We start from the raw sequence: 19,267 nt of genomic DNA, 5'->3' as shown, positions 1-19,267 counted from the left end.
TTTTGAAACTTGTTTTGCATCTTGGCTTACCGTTCTTATTATGAGTGAAAAGGTGCAAAGTTTATGTGACTCAATATTTGCCGAAAACACAACTTGAGGGTCAGATTATGAAAGGGAGGCGTTAGATGAAGGGAGAAGGGAAACTGGAGCATGTTGTGCCCATAAGCATCACTGATGAGAGATAAATTGCTGGTGACCTAGTACTAATGCACGCTCTGAACATGATATTTTATTCAATGTTGGTTTTGATAAAAGTGGTGGTGAACTTTGAGTCCTGGAGGAAGTGTTTCTGGTACAGAAAACTCTGGTTGGTGCTGCAAACCTACAGCTGTTGAAGACTTTGTTGACTTCTTTTCACCCTCTCTGACGCTGTAGCTACAGATAAAGGTTATATACTGTTAGAACACTATTATGAAATGGAAAAGTAGATTTTTCAATCATTTGTTGAACGAAAGAAAGTTATCAATGATTCTGTGGAGGAAGTAAGTATACCTTTAGCACTGGAGGCTACCTCTCGTAGATTTTGCACAGTTTCTGACATTGACTTGCTGAATTTTTTTTGACTCTTTTCCAAACAAAAGTCCATCAAGTGCAAGATGTTTCATGTTTTTTTGTGTGTGGAAACTTCTTCATCTCCCCTCCACATTTCAGTGGTGTTCAGATTTGGTCTTTTCTTGTGAGTAGACCATTTCTTCTTTATGAGTCATTCCTTAGTTGATTTGCTAGTGTGCTTATTACCATTGCCCCGTTGAAAGTTGGCTTTGGTATGATGCAGAATTCAAAGTTGAATCAATGACTATCAGCTGCCCAGTCTCTAATATATTCACTGGAGAACTGTTTGATGTTTTTTTTGGGATAGAACAAGGGTGTTTCTTGCCAGGCCAGCTGAATTTGTGACATCTCTTCCCCATTGTGGACACCAGCAGTTGTAATAGTTACCTGCAGATCCTGTGATTAAATTCTGGGGTCGTTGAATTCTTTGTTTTGCAGTTTTCACATCTAAAACTGAATGTCGTGCCCAGTCCTGGACATATTGGCCGTCGTTTAAAAGTGGCAGCCTTTTTATTTCGAATAACTTCTGGAGAATCCTTTGCAACATTTTTTTTTTTTCTGAAGGACTTAGAGAGCTCTTCAGATCTTAAAATGATGACACCACACACTTCAGTGGCACAGAGAACAGCAAACACTAAATGTTAGAGGTTTAAAGACGACAGGTCCCACCTTATTTCCTAACCTAGAAACCCTGATTCGACTTGTAATAATGTGAAGGTGCAATAAATGTGGTCATGTACTGACTTAATTATAAAAAGTACAACAAATTGTCAGTTTTATGTGTGTCATCGTCAGTAGAAAAACGCTGAGCCTCCATTGCCCAAAGCATCTTTGACAGAAACAATCAGTGTTGTGGTCACGGTTGCTGTCTTAGCAAGAACAAATGGAAGGTAATTTGTTGTAACGCTGGTGCAAAATGTTGCCCTCATGTTGCTCTCAGAGGATATCGCTATCATGTCGGGAATTATAGATGGAAATCAAGGATTCTTCAGCGCACTGAGGTGATGTGAACAGAGGAGCAGGGAGGATAATAAGAAGTGAACTTTGCTTATTCAGCAGCATTGATTAGTGTGTGATGTGTGTGAAGTGACGGAGCCTAAGACCTTTGAGGCTTAATCGACGCTGCCGGTTGAGATCAGGGCCAGTGTGGGTATCGTGCATGTGCTGGGCTGGATTCGCCCACATTGCGTATGTATCCCAGAGGGGCCTGAATTACTTTCAAGAGCAGAAAAATACGTTTATAGGAGTGAAGGAAACAGCCCAAGGAGAAATGCCAGTGGTTTGTGTTGTGTTGTGTGCTACAGTATGTAAGTGGCCGAGCATTGCGTGACTGAAATCAACATGGACGCAAGCGGCTAGTGCCATCTGGTGTATGAGCAATCAAAGAGGGTCTTACTGTGCTTGCAGGCTGGCCGTGCACACGCATATAAATGCCTACTGTCTCTCTCTCTCTACATATATATAAATGTATGTGTACCTGTATGTGCATTATGTATGCAGCCACTATTTTCAATTTCGGCACTGCTCTTATCTCACAAGTGACCCGAGGAGAATGCAGATGCTGCGTTTCAGCTGGTTGCCACCCTTCGAGGAGCAGCTCTGTGAAGCACAATGGCCAAAAACGCTGCCCCGTCTTCTAAGCATAGGCGTGAAAGCATGCACCGCTCTTTAATAATGCATCGGGTTCCAGGGTTGTAAGACCGGGGGAGGGGCGGGAGTGATGTGGGTATGATGGTCAAACCGGCCCACGTGTCAAGAAACTTGTCCATTCACGGCTGAGGACGCATCCCAGCCTTCACTGAATAAATCCAATAGACTCAAAGCACGTCGATGGGGAAGGGGAAGTTTACTGAAACGGAATGAAAGATTCAGCTGGAATTATTTATATCTTGCGTTTTTTATATTTATATTTTGTGTTTTTGAGGTCCAAAATAGCCTAATCAAGGGAGTGTTGTTTTCCCTATCAACTCTGCATTGCAGTGGAGCGGTACGACTGGTACGGGCTTTCTTGGGGCACACCGTCCTCCGCCACGGTTTCCCCTCTCAGCGTGTGAGAGGAGATTACTTAATACTGAGGCGTCCAAGAATGTGACTGCTGATTTCATATCTGTTAATGGCTTTTACCAGGGGAGGAACACAGCCCAGAGAAAAGGCAGCGCTTTTTATTCCCTTACATAAGCTCATCAGCGCTGAGGCGGAAAAAAAAAACGACACTGATTACTGTCACACTGTTCCCAAATCCACTTTCTTCTGTAGAAAACGCAGAGTGCCAGTCTTATCCAGGTGTGTGTGCTCTTTTGTCTGTACTTCTGAGGGGAATGTGTGAATGTGTGCCTGCACGGGACGGAACAGGCGCAGCTGTGCTTTTCGACTTGTTAACCCCACATTGGGGAGATGTGCAGGGCTGCAGGAAGCTGAGTGGACAGGACCTCTCCCCCGGTGCAGAATAGATAGAGCAGAGGTGAGACAGAAACTGGGCACATCAGCTATACTGCACCCACAACATGACCTTTTCACACCAGATGTATAATCTATAAGACATGAGACAGCAGTTAAACTCTTTTTTTTCTTCCTGCAGTATGAAATTCAGGCCTTTAGTTTAATAATTGTTGCATAAGTAAACAGAAAAGCAAATGAATAACAGTATGAGTTAATCTGGATTTATGAACAAACTTGTGCATTAAAGTCATATTTTTTATATAAAAACTTCATTTTGCCAAGACAGGAGTCCAAGCCGAATGCATCCGAATGTCTAAGAAGCTGTTCGCTTTTCGTATAAAAAAAAAAAAAAAAACGCTTACGTCTAAAGTCATAAAACGAACACTCTAACCGATGCTGTTTTCACATAATTTACTTGACGTTTAATTATTTTTTAGAGGAAATAAAAATACCGTGCATTACTGGAAATGAGAACAAGAGAGAATTTTGAAACCGTCCCAGTCAGCAGCCTCTTAATGTGCTATAAAAGTGTAATAAAACCAGAAACGCAAGGATACAAGAAAAAAAAAGAGAGAAAAGTATCAAAGGTATCTCCCTGGTTTAATGAATGAGATCAGCGCTCATGTACATTCCTTCCAGCAGTGAAATAAGATAGAGGACGTGGTGCATTTTCAATTTAATAGCTCATAAACCTTGCTTGTCTCCTCTAACAAAGCCCATGGAAACAATCCTAAAATTTGAGTCAGCAGGGGGGTACAGCTGATTGCTGGTGATATACTACAAACTAGGGATGCACCCGAATATTCGGCCACCGAAAATGATTCATTTTCGGTTTTCGGCCGAAAGACTTTTATCACCGAAACAACACGGCCGAAACAGGATGTTGTGATGATGCAAGCAAAAACCGCGGCCAACACGGGCATGTCTGCTGTGTGGACGTATTTAAATATATAAAGTATTATATAAATATTATATAAATACCCACTGATAGCGATTTGCATTTAATATATATTTAATATCACCTGAACTCCATTTTCGGTTTTCGGTTTCGGCCAAGAATTTTCATTTCGGTGCATCCCTACTACAAACTGAAGCGCTGTCTGAGGTGGATCATTGATACTGGAAGTAACACGGACATCCCCTCCTATGCCTCTCAGCGACACGGGACCTTTGCCTTCCCCTCTTGGGTGAAAGCAGGATGCCTGTCCTCCTCTAGACTGGCCTCCTATCGATCTGTCCCCAAGTGAATTCTTCTTCTGCATACGCTGACCTCTCAGTGACCCCATCTTAACCATGCGCTGTCTGTCATGGTAGCTTGATGAGGCATCCCCCCTCCTTGACCCTTCCCTTGACCGTCAAACAATAAATAAAAGATTTTAAGTGTACCTGAAATGCAGGCGTTATATTAAACTGATAACCTTGACGCATCATATATGCTCTATATATAATGTACAGGTGACGTTTCAGATGAACTTGTGTATCCATGTGTGGTTTCACCAGCGGCCACGTTAACCAGTCCCCGGGCCCCGGACAGCACATTACCACATAGATGGATGCCGTCATTGTGCAGATAAATGACGGAGGCTCGCGCCCTCCCCCTGAAGGGCAGCGTGAAATGGGAATTATGTCAAAGGCATTATTCTTCGGCGCTGGTGACACACTCGCACACACAGGCACACTTCAAGCCGTTCTTGGCACCCAGAAATTTCCCCCTGCGGTGCGTCTGGTGTGAAAAAGATGCGTTCGGAGGAGGAAGAGGGTTTTAAACTGCTGCGTCATGTTGTGTTGAGGGTCAGCAGTAACGGCAAAGAAAGAGAAGAGGCAGACCACACTTGTACTGTTGGAGTTCCCAACAAAGGGGGGGGCCTTCTGTAACCGTGGTGTATGTGGAAACATCGTAGCTTAACTGAATTATATTTAGATGCTCCGATTTCGCTGTAGTAGTGAGTAGTGAGCATAAAATGGAAAGATGAATGAAGTTTTGGCAGGATGACAAAGCGTGTACCGCTTGTGTACTGTACTAAAATGACAAGACGTCATGCATTTTGTCACTTTTGCACAAAACTCCTAAAAATAACCCAGTTCCTTTGTTTTGGCTGCAGAACAACCACCGTCACAGCAGATCCGCCAACAGTTTATGAATCTGTGCGACTGTGCCGGAGAAAGAGGAGGAGGAGGAGGAGAACTAATAAATCTTGCAAATTCCCCCACATGCATAATCTGCAGTGAAAATGAGAACAAGAATATCATCATGTAGCTGGAATTTAACACAACAAATGGAAATGGCTTCACATGGGGGGGGCAGAGGCAGAGCTGCAACTGTTACACAAACCTTATACACTGTGGATTTTTTATTTATTTTTTTTCCACGAAAGCTACCACATCTGTGTGAGGTTGTTACAGTCGTCCTGTATGAGGATGATTAATCTTCGCTGCGGATCAATATCGTGGCTCTTGCATGTGTTACGTGGGAGCAGGGGGGGTCTCTATTTGCAGCACACAACCTAGTCTGCTGCAAAGGTTTTCCTTGGCGTAATAATATTTTTTAATCTTCCAGAGTACGTATAATATAATCGAGTGTGCATTTACTACTCTGAAATTGGGGAGTTTTTTTTTCTTTTAATTGATGGAAAATGCACACGAGCCCACGTGGGACGTGATGAAATGCAACGGAAGTTAAAGCGCAGTGCAGGGGAGAATTGAAAGAAGATCAAAAGCAGCACATCAGGATTCAGTGTGAGCTGGAGCGGAGAGGGAGGGAGGGAGGGTGAATTCGAGGGGCAACCCCCCTTTCTAGACGAGGGATTCCTATACTGCAGTGATCAGCAGTCCTCCCTGCCCCCCCACCCCCCCCACACACCACCTTCCCTGCTTTCCCTCTCAGTCATAGCTTTCTCTTTACATCCCCCTCCCTCCCTCTCTCTTTTCTCTCCTCCGTGCCTCAGTTTTCCTTCCTCCCCTTTCTCCTCCTTCTTCTTGCCACCATCACTGCTGCACACGCACAGTGAGTACAGTCACGTTTCAGTGGGGAGGGACTGTCTGCTGCAGGGTACAGTATATGCAGCACATGGTCGGGAAAACGCAAGCGCACCCGTGACTCACACCGTTTTACTCCAGCCTTCATTTATCTCTATCGCTCCCCTGCTGCTCCTCCATTTATCCTCCCGTTCTTTGTCCTCCTCTATCCCTCCACACCTCTTTCTCCCTCAAAGCTCATCTGTCCATCTCCTCAGCCGTCCCGGGCGCCCCGCTCCTTTGTTTCTCTCTGCCTCTCTCGGGCCGTGTGACATTGATTCCAAGGTTGCTGTGCTATTGACTGCTGCTACGCTGTTAAATATTTCAGGCAGCATTTCAGCGGCTGTGTGCTGAGGGAGTGGGGTGGGGGAGCGCGGTTAGCCCGGTCGCTCTGCAACTACCGCTGACAAGCAGGCTGGTGAGCAGACGGGTGGACACACATGCACGCTCGCCACCTGCACACGCACAGAGGCGCATTTTACACGAACATGCCGCTCCACAGATGGATGGGCACATGTGCCAGTGTCCTATTTGCATATGTTTGCGATGCTGCCCGGTGTCAGGGCGCGTGGGCTGGCGATGTTGTGAGTATCTTGATAAAATCTTTCCTCCTGGCTTCAAACAGATGAAGTTAATGAATGAGTGAGGCGGCGCTGGACCGCTGTCTGCAGCCTGTGCAGATATTCCAGACCGGCCAAAACCCCTTTCTCAGCATGTCATCTGATCAGCAGCCTTAATCACTGTTTGGGCTCTGCTTGGCGTTCTCATTTAGGACACACAAACACACACACACACACAGAAGAGGTCCTGCTGTATTGCTGCAGTGCTGGCATTTACTTTCCCAGATGTTTTAAGACTAATTACCTTCATCGTACTGTGAAATTGCCAAAGTTGGAAAAAGTAGGGGAAAAAGAAGTTGAGACTTTATTTGGTCCTGAGGATGTGACAAAGAAGTGCACCAGTGCTGTCAGTGGGGCCTCCATCGGTGCACCATCGCCGAGCCCCTGGGATGTGTGTGAACAGCGTTGTGTTGATTTGCAGTGCGTCTGGGGAAATCTTTTAAATTCAGAAACCAAAGTTCAAGCACGGGTTGGCGCTTAATCGCCAATTAACGTCACTCATGTTCTGCGGTTTGTTGGTTTCCCCGGAGCATTGTCGTCACTTGCACTTTCAGGGGTCCGTCTTGTTCGCACCGTCTGACTGAAAGCTTTGTCCGTCTGGATTAGACAACCGTGGAGATTGACTGGCAGTCACATTCCCTGATTGATGGCGGGGCGCTCAAATTGGCAGCAGTTGATCGGCAGCTCGGTCGGGAGCCTCCGTGTCTCTGTCTGATTCTGGGTTCGCAGGTAGCCCCGATGCAGGCTCTCACTGCTGCTGACAAGAAAATATTTTTTAAGTTGAAGCCAGAGTTCTGTCAGTCACGAGAAACTTTATAACAGCAGTTCGCTCTGACAAGCCTGATACAGATTATATAAAGCTGGAAGATATAGAGAAATCTGCAGAACTGTGAAACATGAGACCTCCGTCAAAGTTGGTCAGCATATCTGTAATGCTCACCAAGATTAAAGTCAGGCCCTAGCATTCATACTGACTGTAGTGCTGGCCGTGACACGGAAGCATTGCACTTAAGATCGCTCTATAACTTCCAATGTAGAGCCACAAATGAGAAGCTGCGAGAACTTGGCGTGTCTGTTGTGGTCTGGCCAGGGTCAGAGCGTGTGGGCACATGTAAATAAATCTGATATTACAGCAGTTGCGCAAAGAGTGAGTGCAGCTGCTGGAAGCTGAGTGGCGTGTAGGCAAGTCTGTTGAAAGCCAAGCATTGGCTGCATTGGTTGGGATACATAGCCACTAATATTCTGCTAATTATCATAAATCATCATCAATAACCCCACGTAACCACTCAGTCAGAGCCGACTGTCCTGTTCTGAAGGACTCTTCTATCGGACTGATTTATCCGTTCAGGAGGAATGTAAACGCTTCATCCGATCGTTCATCTCTGGGTGGATTGACTACATTCTTCCTGTGTATTATGATGCGTTTCCACGAACTGAAAGAAACATGGTGGTAGCTAAACAACAAGTTGTCAAAACAAGTGTTTGAAGGATGGAAGGCAAAGCCAAGAATTGATGTGGGCAGCAGCCAGTGGATCTGCTTTTGTCCCGTTTATCTATTCAGTGTTATTTATAAAGTTGGAACAAAAAAACAGAAAAACAGATTCCACGCCAGCAGAACCACTTTGTACATGTCTGTGACAAAGCCACATTTTACTTGTGCACGCGACTGAAACTTGAATGGAAAAAAGTTGACGCATCGTGGTTTTCCCTCGGGCACTTTTTCACTTGCTTGATTTCCAACGTCTCATCTTCACCTCCGATCTCTCGTTTTTAAGTGTGAGACGGTCTGACAGCTCGCCTGATGCCCTGTAGGCTCCATCGCGGCTTCCCGGAAAACATGATGCTCTCTATAATTTAAAGCATGTGCTGCTCAGATGGATGGACGCTCCTCTCTCTGACTGTGCACGGGGCAGCAGCAACAGAAAAGACAAAGGTTTTCCCAAAGTCTGCCCATGTGTTCATTGTCCTCCAGCCTGTAACACTACGTCGTTGTTTTCCCGTTTGGCCGCCTCCTCTCTCCGTCTCCTGCTGTGGTATTGTCCTCAAAGTGGTGGTTTCTGTGTCTGGATGCTTGTGTGTTGATACGTGGATGTGTGCTGCTGTTGTCTGTGTGTACGCGGGCTTTAATGTGTCATCACTTTGTGGAATATTTCTGCGACTATAAAGCGGCAGTTAGATCTTGGGTGTGGCCGCAAAAAGGGAGCATTTTTCGAAACTGGAGCAGGAGACGCCATTTTGCAACAGGATACTCTAGGAAAAAACAATTAGAGGACTAAATGGCATAGATTAGGGTCATGTTTCAACAGCACCTCTTGTTACTAGAAAGAACAACGTGTACATGGAATGCAGAAAGTTAAATAACCGGTTTTCTCTTCCTGTCGGCAGGTTTGGAGGGGCGCCCCCTCATGGCATGGCCAGAGACTGTTGTGTTCCCCTGCTGCTCCAGAGGGTAAGTCTTAAACTCGTCTACCGTCATTCACCTGACTTTGCCTGCAGCAAATCCATGCTCCGGTCTTGGAGCAGTTCATTTTTTGTATCAGAGGTTCCCCTGTTTAAAGGAAAACCCCCAACCCAGCCTCTGCTTTCTGCCCGAGACAAATGAGATCCGCACAAGAGAGAAATTCTGCATTGATCAGACAGCAGAGGCTCATTTGGAGTTAACAGCCAGTGGTCATTAATATGGAATCTGTCTCGGGGTAGCATCTGCTCGTCTGTTTGAGAGGCATGAGAGATGGAGGGCGCGAACAGAAGGAGGAGGAGAAAGGCAGGGGAGGCAGCGGCATTGCAGAATGGGCTGATTTGATTTTAAAGTGAGCTTTAACCGGATTGTGTCGGGGTAGTCACACGATCCTCACACTTTACAGGGTAGTGGAGGACAAAGAGAACAGATGCAGAGGGAGCAGCTCGGATACTCGGGAGAAGGTCTCGCTGTAATAAAGAAATAGCTGTGAAAATGAAACGTCTGAGCCCCTGCGCCGCTGAACGTGGCCCGGACGGAGCTGCCTGTGCCAGCTGATGCTGCTTCACTTAAAAGATGTGCTGATTCACTGCAGTGGCCCTGAGCAGGAGGCAGAGGTTGGTGGGTGCAGCAGCAGTAGCAGCAACAAGGCATCCTGGATCCTCTCTTCTCTGGGCTGGAAGCCCTCTGCGTTGATTCATAGCTCTGTCATTAGAGGCCACTCTGCATGATAATAGTATAAGCTGTGCAAGCTCATTATAACCCTACTTTGGTTATGGACCAATAAAGCCGCATTACAAACTGTTATTAGTATTCCAGAAAGTGCCACTGAGCAGAACACAGGCTCAGCTGTTGGGGATAAAAATGACTATTCTTATCATCATGTTGTTGTTTTTTTTATATAAATAAGCAGCTTGCACTTATAACAGACAGAATCACAAATGTGAACTTGAAAATAGTGCTGGGAGTACATTCTGTTCGTCCCCGGAGCCCCGAATTATTCCATCCCTTTTGCAGCTATGAAAAGCCAAAACCTTCCAGGGGAGGGATAAACTGCGACGTGTACCTTGAGGTCTTTTTTCATTGGCAGTCTCGCCAGGGCACCGAGGCTCTCTGTGAGAAGTCTTTTGAGCTTTTCTATGCAGACAGGAAATATCAATAGCTGGCATCTAAGTATCGACAACGCTCCTGTGAGGGAAAGGGTAGCAGTATTAATGCTGCATTGATGCTCAGGAACTCCTAATCTGAAGAGGGTTTATTTTGTCAAAACAGCTGTTGGGGGGGGGGGGGGTGTTTTTCAGTGCCTGCCTGTCACTATTAATACGTAATCTCTTGATCGCAGTTATTTGAAGCTAGAATACTAAAAGAAATTAGATATTTCTATCACTAACAGTTTGAGCTTTGACAGGCGGCATCTAGTTGCGTCGTCTTCTTCTTCTGGGGTTTAATGGGGCATCCAAGGGCCTGCGATATAAGCAAAGACATGTCCTTGAGAGGGTCGCAGGCTTGGGTGTATCTCAGCTGTCATTGGGTGAGAGGCGGGGTTCATCCTGGACAGGTTAGCCAAAGACATGCATGTGTTTAATATGACTGAAAAATAAGCAGTTAAAGAAATGCAGTAAAAAGACAATTAGATGAAATAAAAACTGAAATCCTAAGCATAACAAATGTTACTTATAGTGTTTGATAGATAGATAGTTAAACAGTTTTGTTGTTGAATTCCTCCAACCTGTGGACCATCTATTGCACTGCCCCCTGCTGGTTGGGGAAAAAAACATCAAAAGTTCAATTAAAGTTGGCACAATTAAAGTTGGGACGCGTCACTGCATTGCCTGACCCTTGTTTTCTTGCCTTTGACCCCTCCAGAGGTGACGGTGGTGTATCAGAACGGGCTGCCGGTGATCTCGGTCAGTTTGCCGTCCAGACGAGAGCGCTGCCAGTTCACCCTCAAGCCTCTCAGCGACTGTGTGGGAGTTTTCCTGCAGCAGCTCCAGGCGGAGGACAGAGGCATCGACCGGGTAGCCATCTACTCCATGGGTATGCTCACGAACACAAGCATAAACACGGTATCCGTTTACTCCGGAGGGGGGTACACACACACACACACACACACACACACTCACACACACACACATCCTCGCTGGCTTTTCTAGAGTTCTTGTATTTTGAGGCTTTTAAGTGTTGCAGCTGTGGCTTTGCGTCAGAATTTAATACCACTGCATGCATCTTTGAAAGGATTTTTTTTTTCTTTTTACAGCCCCCACTCAGCTCGAGGGGTTTATTACACAGGAACAACTAGTACTTGAAATCTCACTCTTAGTGTATAAGTGCCTCTGATTTTACCTCTCACGATAATCTGAGAGCAACAAGCCTGATTATCAAGAGAGGAGAACAGAGATTGAAGTGGAAACCCATCAGCGTACCATGTTTCTCACTCCCTCCCTCTCTCCCTCCCTTCCCATTCGTCTTTCTCTCCAGATGGAGCGAGGGTTGCCTCCTCCACGGGTATAGACATCTTGCTGCTGGACGATTTCAAGCTCGTCATAAATGACACCACACACCTCGTGAGGCCACCGAGGAGAGGTGAGGAGCGGCGGAAAGAAGGCCTTTTTGCCTCCTTTTCCCCGCCACTGTAGTCATATGGTTTCGCTGCCAATATGTGCGGACCTTATTGAAAAGTATTTTTTTGCATTTCTCCCTCAGAGATGCTTCCCCACGAGGAGACGGAAAGGTTGAATGACGTCAAATTTCTGGTGCAGCAGCTCTACACCACGCTGCGCATCGAGGAGCACCAACTCAGCAAAGAACGCGAGCTGATTGGACGACTGGAGGACCTCAACTCTCAACTCCGCCCCCTAGAGAAGGTCTGACTCACTCAACACATTTGACAGCGCTGAGGTTTTTGACATTGATTCTTAGTGTTAGACAAATATTGTACACACTTCAAATAATTTGCATGCTCTTGCATAGTTTTGACATTTGACATTATGACATTTGCTCGGAATCAGTCCACTCACTTAATGTTACTCTTATTGTAATGTGTTGTTAGTGGGTGTTGTTTCTGTTCAGCCATTAAAAATAACTGCACAGTAGAGCTCTTATTGGTATGACTAAGAGGCTGTTAGGCCTTTGTTATCCCCCTTAATGAGATAATTAATTTGTGCGACTACAACAAAACAGTTAATCTTATCCTAACTTAATATGGAAACTGAAAAGGACAGAAACAACTCGATAAATATTGAAAATCCATACTGGATTTTCATTTGATTCTCAATAATCATGACATTTCTGAAGGTATGACCGCTTTGTATAAATATACTTTCTGTGTAGGTGAGGGAGGAGTTGAGTAAGAAGGCGGAGCGACGCACCACCTGGGTGCTGTGGGGCGGCATGGCGTACATGGCCACCCAGTTTGGTATCCTGGCCCGGCTGACCTGGTGGGAGTACTCCTGGGATATCATGGAGCCGGTCACATACTTCATCACTTATGGCACTGCAATGGCCATGTATGCCTACTTCGTTCTTACACGTCAGGTAAGATGCAGGGATTAAAATGAATAAATTACACAGGTACACAAACACGTGTATAAGGTAATGTGTGAGGCAGAGCATCAGAAGGATCTTATGCTGATGTTTGGGTAAAAGCTGAGGGCTTAGTTGATAGAGAAAAATGGAGAAGAAATTGCTTCAAGGTCTGATAGTTCAGCGTCTTATACTGCTGTATTGTTTGCCAAACGCCGGCAGGGTGAACAGGGTGAAGTTCTGGGTGGTTTTAATCTCCTGCAGCAGAGCCGTCCCGTCTCGGGCCGCTCAAGAGTCATCTGAGTGCATTTTCATTTAGTCCTCTGTAAAAGTTAACACAAACATGGTACTTTTGTTTTCTGAAATTGTTTTTCACATGGGGATGTGTGATGTTCAAGTTTTCTGATATATTTATTGCCAGGAATCTAAAACTGTTCAAATGGTTCACCTCACCTTCCCATTTGTAGAGGCCGACCAGGGTGTGTGTTTTTGCTTCCTCTTTTTTTTTTTTTTTTAAATCGACAGTTGATTTATCTGTCTTGATGGTGGCGTCATCCGCAAACTTTGTAACGGAACTGTCTTCATGTGAAATGATTTGCATTATGAATGGGTGTGGGCTGAGCACACATCCCTGAGGTGCTCCGGTGTGGAGCACTCGAGTGAAGGAGGTGACTCACAACCTGAACTGCCTACGGTCTATTTTAAGGAAGTGCATACTTGTATACGCAAGCCCAGAGTGCTAAGTTTGCTAACTTTCAGTACCATGGAGGAGATTTTAACTAAATGCTAAAAAGCTGCTTTTCCTGATCTTTTAAATTATTGTAAATTAACTAGAGGAAGTAAGTAACTTGTGGATTCACTTTTTTTGGTATTTTTGTTGCGCCACAAATAACGTGACAGATCATTTAGGGAAATTGTCCTTTTTAAAACTATGGAGAAACTCTTTACAACAGAACAAAATGTTACAGTAATAAAGTCATAGTCATTTTAATCTTTTTTTACTAGGCTCATTTAGTGACCTTGTTATCCTTCAGAGTAGAATTCATAAATACCACATTTAGTTTTTTCTACTCCAAGAACACGGTGTCTATTTGATGTTGGATTTCCCACCAGCCCGAGGCCTTGAAAGCAGAACGTGTATGAGAATGTCTCATAAACGGGCTCCTTGCTAAAAAGTGCTCCACCTGTGTCTCTCTGTGACCCGCAGGAGTACGTTTACCCCGATGCTAGAGACAGACAGTATCTGCTGTTCTTCCACAAGGGGGTGAAAAGGACACGCTTCGACATCGAGAAGTACAACAAGCTGAAGGATGATATTGCTGAGGTACAGTTGCTCGCTGAACGCCGGAGGTTCTGTGATGCAGTCGCTCTGGGGATTCATGCGTTTTACAGTTCGGCACTTGGATTTGTGACGGCTCCATGTAGACGCAGTTTCCACACATTTTCACCCTCCCTCTCTCTCTCTCTCTCTCTCTCTCTCTCTCTCTATCTCCCTGTCCAGGTGGAGTTGGATCTGAAACGCCTACGAGACCCTCTCCAGCTCCAGCTCCCAGTTCAGCAGCTCACCGCCAGTAAAAATTGATGGGAAGAGTAACTCCCTCCTCTCTCAGCTCCTGCAACCCCCTTTTTCCTTCTTCCCTCCTGCCGTCCAACACCCTTCTACTTCTACCCCGGCTATTTCCTCCCCCCATCCCTCCCACACCCAATAATCCCATCCCTTTCTTGACTGTGGGAGTTAGTTTTTTCTCCTTTTTGTTTTTTTTCTTTTTACTTTCCCGACGGAAATCTTCAGTTGGAATTGCAAGTGAAAACCTCAGCAAGATGAAAAAAGGATGGTGAGAATACTGAGAACTGCAAACCTCTCACAGCCGAAGGATGGTGAGGATGATAAAACAGAAAATGATGATGATGACGATAGAATTGAATTAGGCACTGTGGATATGCCTCAAGTCTCCGGAGGGACAGCTTACAGGTAACTCAAGGGGTTCTGACACCTGTAGACGCTCCAGGACAGGGAACACACAGAGGGGCAGCCATATTTAGAGAGAGAGAGTGTGTGTGTGTGTGTGTGTGTGTGTGTGTGTGTGTGTGCGTGCACGTGCACGTACGTCCTGGGACTTTCAGGCTACATCGGGACACCGACCCCGGCCACTCTGCGGGTCGACACAGCAGTGTAGCCCTGCTTCCTCTAGCGGTCAAACTGTCAACACGCACACCTACTCTTGGTTGGTTCAGGCTCCAGGGACACGTTTACAAGAAAGTTCTGACTGCAGTCACACCATCAGGGGAAACCTCCGTGTTTCCTGTGGCTGAATCCCGCTGCCTCTCCCTCTCTGGGCCACGCCTCCTCCTGGTGACGGACAGCTGTCCTTCCCGGTGTGACCTTTGTCAGGAGCCCGTCTCCACTCGCCAGGATGCAGGAATGACGACGCCTCCTTTCCTCTTCCTGTTGATGTCCTGTAGCGGCCCGGCCTGCGCAAGTATCAGAGTACTACCGACAACAACATCACTGTGTGTTCTTTTATTCCAAAAAAGGAAAAAAAAAATATTTTGGCACTTTTTATTTTGAAAGCCATAGTATATTTGTTATGAAATATAAATATATATGTATACAATCAAATAAACAGACGACCAGAGGCTAGTTTTTGTTTTCCTTTTCCAGTGGGGGGAGGAGCTTGCTTAAAAAAAAAAAAAAAAACGCAAAAAAAAACGCCATTTCATGAGAAACCCCATTTGCATCTCCTGCTAACAGGAACACGCACAAACAAAGAGCATTACGCCGTATGCAGTTACGGCCTGTTTTTTTTTAAGTTCTCATGACAAGCGCACGTAATGTATTTCGCATTAAAGACGTTTATGTTGGGCTCCCGTGCATGGCCAGGCCACCAAAGAGGGGAATCGACGCTAAACCAGGGTGAAAATGGCTTCCAATTGGAACTGATTGATTTATTTTTTTTTTAGCATCACTGGATATCGATGTGGATAATGCCACGCTTGACCTCTGTAATCACCTCATAAATGCAAAGATTGCCGCAGGAACGCTTAATATAATGAAAGGGTTAACAAACAGGCATGTCAAAGTTTAATATGTTTGATGAATGAAAACCAAAATAAAAAGGGGCAGAGTTTATTAAACTGCCTGCATCTCAGTGTCTCACATATTTCTTTCTGTTATTTTTTTACCCCTTTCCAATTGAATTTTCAAAACGACATTATTATTTTACTCAAGAACTAAAGGCTGCATCTAATAAAAAAGCGTCATGGCTCTGGGGTTATAGAGGTTTTGTCATGCTAAAGTAAAGCCAGTTTTCTCCTCCCACTGCTGCTGTAATGCCCCTCCCCACCCCCCTGCTCCCTCGATGGCAAGGCAGGGTAGACTGCATGCTGTGGTATGCCCTCAGTAGAAAAACTTGTGAATGTGTAGGAGAATTATTGCGATTTTTTGTACTTAATTGGACTCATTTCTCTGCTGCATCTAGCTGAAGTCTCATCCACATCCAGCTGACGTCTTTTTTTTTTTATTTTAAAATCAAAGGTTCTACAAGCCATACGTTTGTGTTTGAATCAACCTCTCACTGCTTCCCGTTGGTTTTTCCGTTCAGGGTGAGGATTGGTGGCCAAGCTCTCTCCAGGCCGCACATATCATTTCTCAAAAAGCCAGTTGCTTTCGCTCTGGCCTGCCGCAGATCACCTCCGCGGAAGAGAAAGCACAGCCAGTTCATGATCTCACCGTGCTGCGTGTGAACAGCTGGGCCGAATCCTTCTGAGGAGATCGATGTGTTTAACTGCAGATTTTTATATTAAAATGCATGATTTTAGGACAAATCAGAAGTTAGCCATGCAGATCTCAGGACAGGATTCGGTCCAGTCTGTCACAGTGTGTTGGTGTGTGTGTGTGTGTGTCATGTCAAAAGGGAAATGGTGCCTTTTGGATAATCCATGACTTAAACTGGATAGGAAACGACAATGAGATCGCTGGGGAAAGCGAAACGTGGAGGGTTGAAGGTTTGACAAGTGGAAATCAATTCTGCTGCATGTCTTTGAACATGTTTGTTGAATCTGCATGCGAGCGCGCCGGGGGAGCAAAGTGCAGATCGCCGTATTCATGAATCCTTTGCTCCTAATCGCTGCTTGTCAATGGCAGTGAAAATCTAACTGTCAGCTTTAAATTCGTTTTTCCTGAATAGGCCGGCACACCATGACACACCATGACACACGCACACACACACAAATAAAAACTGTGTTTCCTTGGAGATGTACTGTGGAAGGTGAGAGAGTACAGGCCTCAGCTTGCAGTCCAGTCCTCCCCCCCCCCTCCCCCTGCTGTCTCTACACTTCTGTCCATCATCATCACCACCTCCTCCTCCTTTTTTTCTTTTTTAAAAAACAAACAAAAAAATCACGCCATCCACCGTTTATTGCCTTCTTCTGTTGGTGTTTATTTTCAAAAAAAAAAAAGATAACAAAATATATCAAATATAGGGAAACTTTATTCTAAAGAGGGTGTTGCATGAATGTATGTTTACATGGGAAATTATGTAAAAATAATAAAAGATGATTTATCAAAAATAACAGCAAAGCTAATTTAAGAACGTCGTTTGTAGAGATTCCTAGTTATCAAGGGCTTTCGTCTTTAGAACCCGCCCTGCCAAGTCTGAAGTTAAATCCCAGCCAACCGACTGCTCAGACTCCAGTCATATCTTGGTCTTATTTACCTCCATAATCCCGTCAATTAGTGTGCATTCATACTCCCCAAATAAATGGGGGAAAAACACCCTCCATCTCTAGTGCACCTGTAAATGAGACTATATGACCTCTTGTCTCCTGGAAGGTATCAGGCGCTCTCTTTTGGCTTTTCGGGGAAATTTATTCTGTCCTGATTTGTTTTTTTTTCTTATTATTATTATTCTTTTTGTTCCCATCAGCCTATTTTTCTCCAAAGACACCTTTATTATTCTACGTTTTGAATGTGTGTTAAGTTCCAAATATCTTGTTTGTGTGCACTTACAGTAAGACATGTTTAAAAATGCCTAAAGAGTGAAGCAGAATATAGGATCGATCTTCATTCTGACCTCTTGTTTTTCTTTTTTTTTTTTTCCTTCAGTTGACATATGATGCTGTAATGTTGGCAAAAAAAAAAAAAAAAAGAAAATGTAAAATCCTGTATCATTTATGAAATATGTATAAAAGAGAAATGTAATTCAATTATCAATAAAATCCTTATCCAGTTTTTGGAGCCAGTGGTCCCGTCGGGAAGTTTTTGTTCTCTGCTCCGGACCGGTGACGTGATTAATGGGTCACGCTGCAGATGTTTACAAAGAGCAGATTTTCAAGGTCTTGGCGGCCTCCTCGTATCTCTCCTTGGCCTCCAGTTCTTCCTGTGCAGGACATCCTATGAGATAGACCTGTGAAGCAACGCATTCTGGTTGTTTGACAATGCAGGTTTAAACTTCTAAAGCTTAAAGGGTAAAAGTACTCCGGTAACCTAAAAACCTTTGCAAATGTGTCTTTGTGGTTTGAGTTAAATAGTTTAGTCAGCAACAAAGTTGGGCAACATGCAATGCCGACATTTAAACTCACAAAGTTCAGCTGAGAATTGGCTCCATTAGTCATTTGCGAAGTACAGAACTAATTAAAATGAGATCTGATGAGAAAATGAAAAGTTAAGGGATCACCGGAGTTATTACAGGTGATCCTCAGAGAAACGTGACTCATGCGTTCTGAGTTTCGCGAAACTTCCGTTCAGTCGTGGTCGAGACATTTCATTAAATTCTGAAAGGTCAGCCTCAGCCGTGGCATGCGATTAGACGTCAGTGTCAGGGGACCATGAACGCCTGCGTGTAATCCATTCTGTTGTTGAGATATTTCAATCTGGACCAACATGACTGGCAGTTCAACATGGCAATCAGCCACAATATTGTGAGGATAAGTAAATAACATCTTGTGACAATTCAATGTTCTGCTGGGGAACCTTTGGACCTGGCTTTCGTGTGGATGTTACTTAGACATGTAGCACCCACCAAGATAAGACCAGGCACCCCCACCCCATAGCAATGGCACTCCTTGATGGCAGCAGCCATCCCCAGCAGGATGCAGATCCCAAACTGATCAAGTATCTGTGGGATGCACTGGAACAAGCCTGATCCACATAGGCCCCTCCCCTAGACCCATAGGACCCAAAGGCCCCCACTAACAACATTCTGTTGCCTACACAATATTAAGCAGGTGTTTATAATGTTAATGATTGGTTTATCTTCAGTACAGATTTATAGATTCAGTATAGACATTCCTGATTCAGAGTACCTGTGTCACAGAGACTTGCAGCCAGTAGGCCTGACAGTGAGTATTATTTCCAGAACTAATCACAACCGTTCTGATTCATTTCTCCTAACTACCTCGTGGATTCATGTCTCCGCTGATTTAATTACACGTGAGAAACAAAAAACTGAAAGGCTCAGGTTAGGTTCTGCAGCTTTGTCAAACAAAAACGACCGGGCTGTGGTGTACATTCTGTATATTCTGGCCCTCACTGGTCGTCCGCACACAATGATGAAATACATGAGAACACATTCAGCATGCTGGCACAGTTCGTCCTCACCAAGGGCCCTCTACAGTAAATCCTGAGTGTGCAAACCCTTCCATCACCTTGAAGTGAAAGACG

At 44.9% G+C, this 19,267-nt stretch overlaps 1 protein-coding gene across 2 annotated transcripts in view; it reads left to right on the top strand.

Annotated features, from left to right (window-relative positions):
• mcu (mitochondrial calcium uniporter) overlaps positions 1–17,842 on the top strand; it is a 65,782-nt gene extending 47,940 nt beyond the window's left edge. For both annotated transcript variants that reach the window (XM_084562437.1, XM_084562436.1), the window contains exons 3-9: positions 9,012–9,075; positions 10,951–11,121; positions 11,563–11,667; positions 11,788–11,948; positions 12,415–12,618; positions 13,814–13,930; positions 14,108–17,842. In XM_084562437.1, the coding sequence (XP_084418563.1) occupies positions 9,012–9,075; positions 10,951–11,121; positions 11,563–11,667; positions 11,788–11,948; positions 12,415–12,618; positions 13,814–13,930; positions 14,108–14,188 (903 nt within the window). In that variant the 3' untranslated portion in view covers positions 14,189–17,842. The remainder of the gene's footprint in view (positions 1–9,011; positions 9,076–10,950; positions 11,122–11,562; positions 11,668–11,787; positions 11,949–12,414; positions 12,619–13,813; positions 13,931–14,107) is intronic.
• The last annotated feature ends 1,425 nt before the right edge of the window (positions 17,843–19,267 follow it).

Source organism: Chelon labrosus (genome assembly GCF_963514085.1).
Source record: "Chelon labrosus genome assembly, chromosome: 15".
In the NCBI taxonomy this organism is placed as follows: domain Eukaryota; kingdom Metazoa; phylum Chordata; class Actinopteri; order Mugiliformes; family Mugilidae; genus Chelon; species Chelon labrosus.
This window is presented reverse-complemented; position numbering and strand designations above follow the sequence as displayed.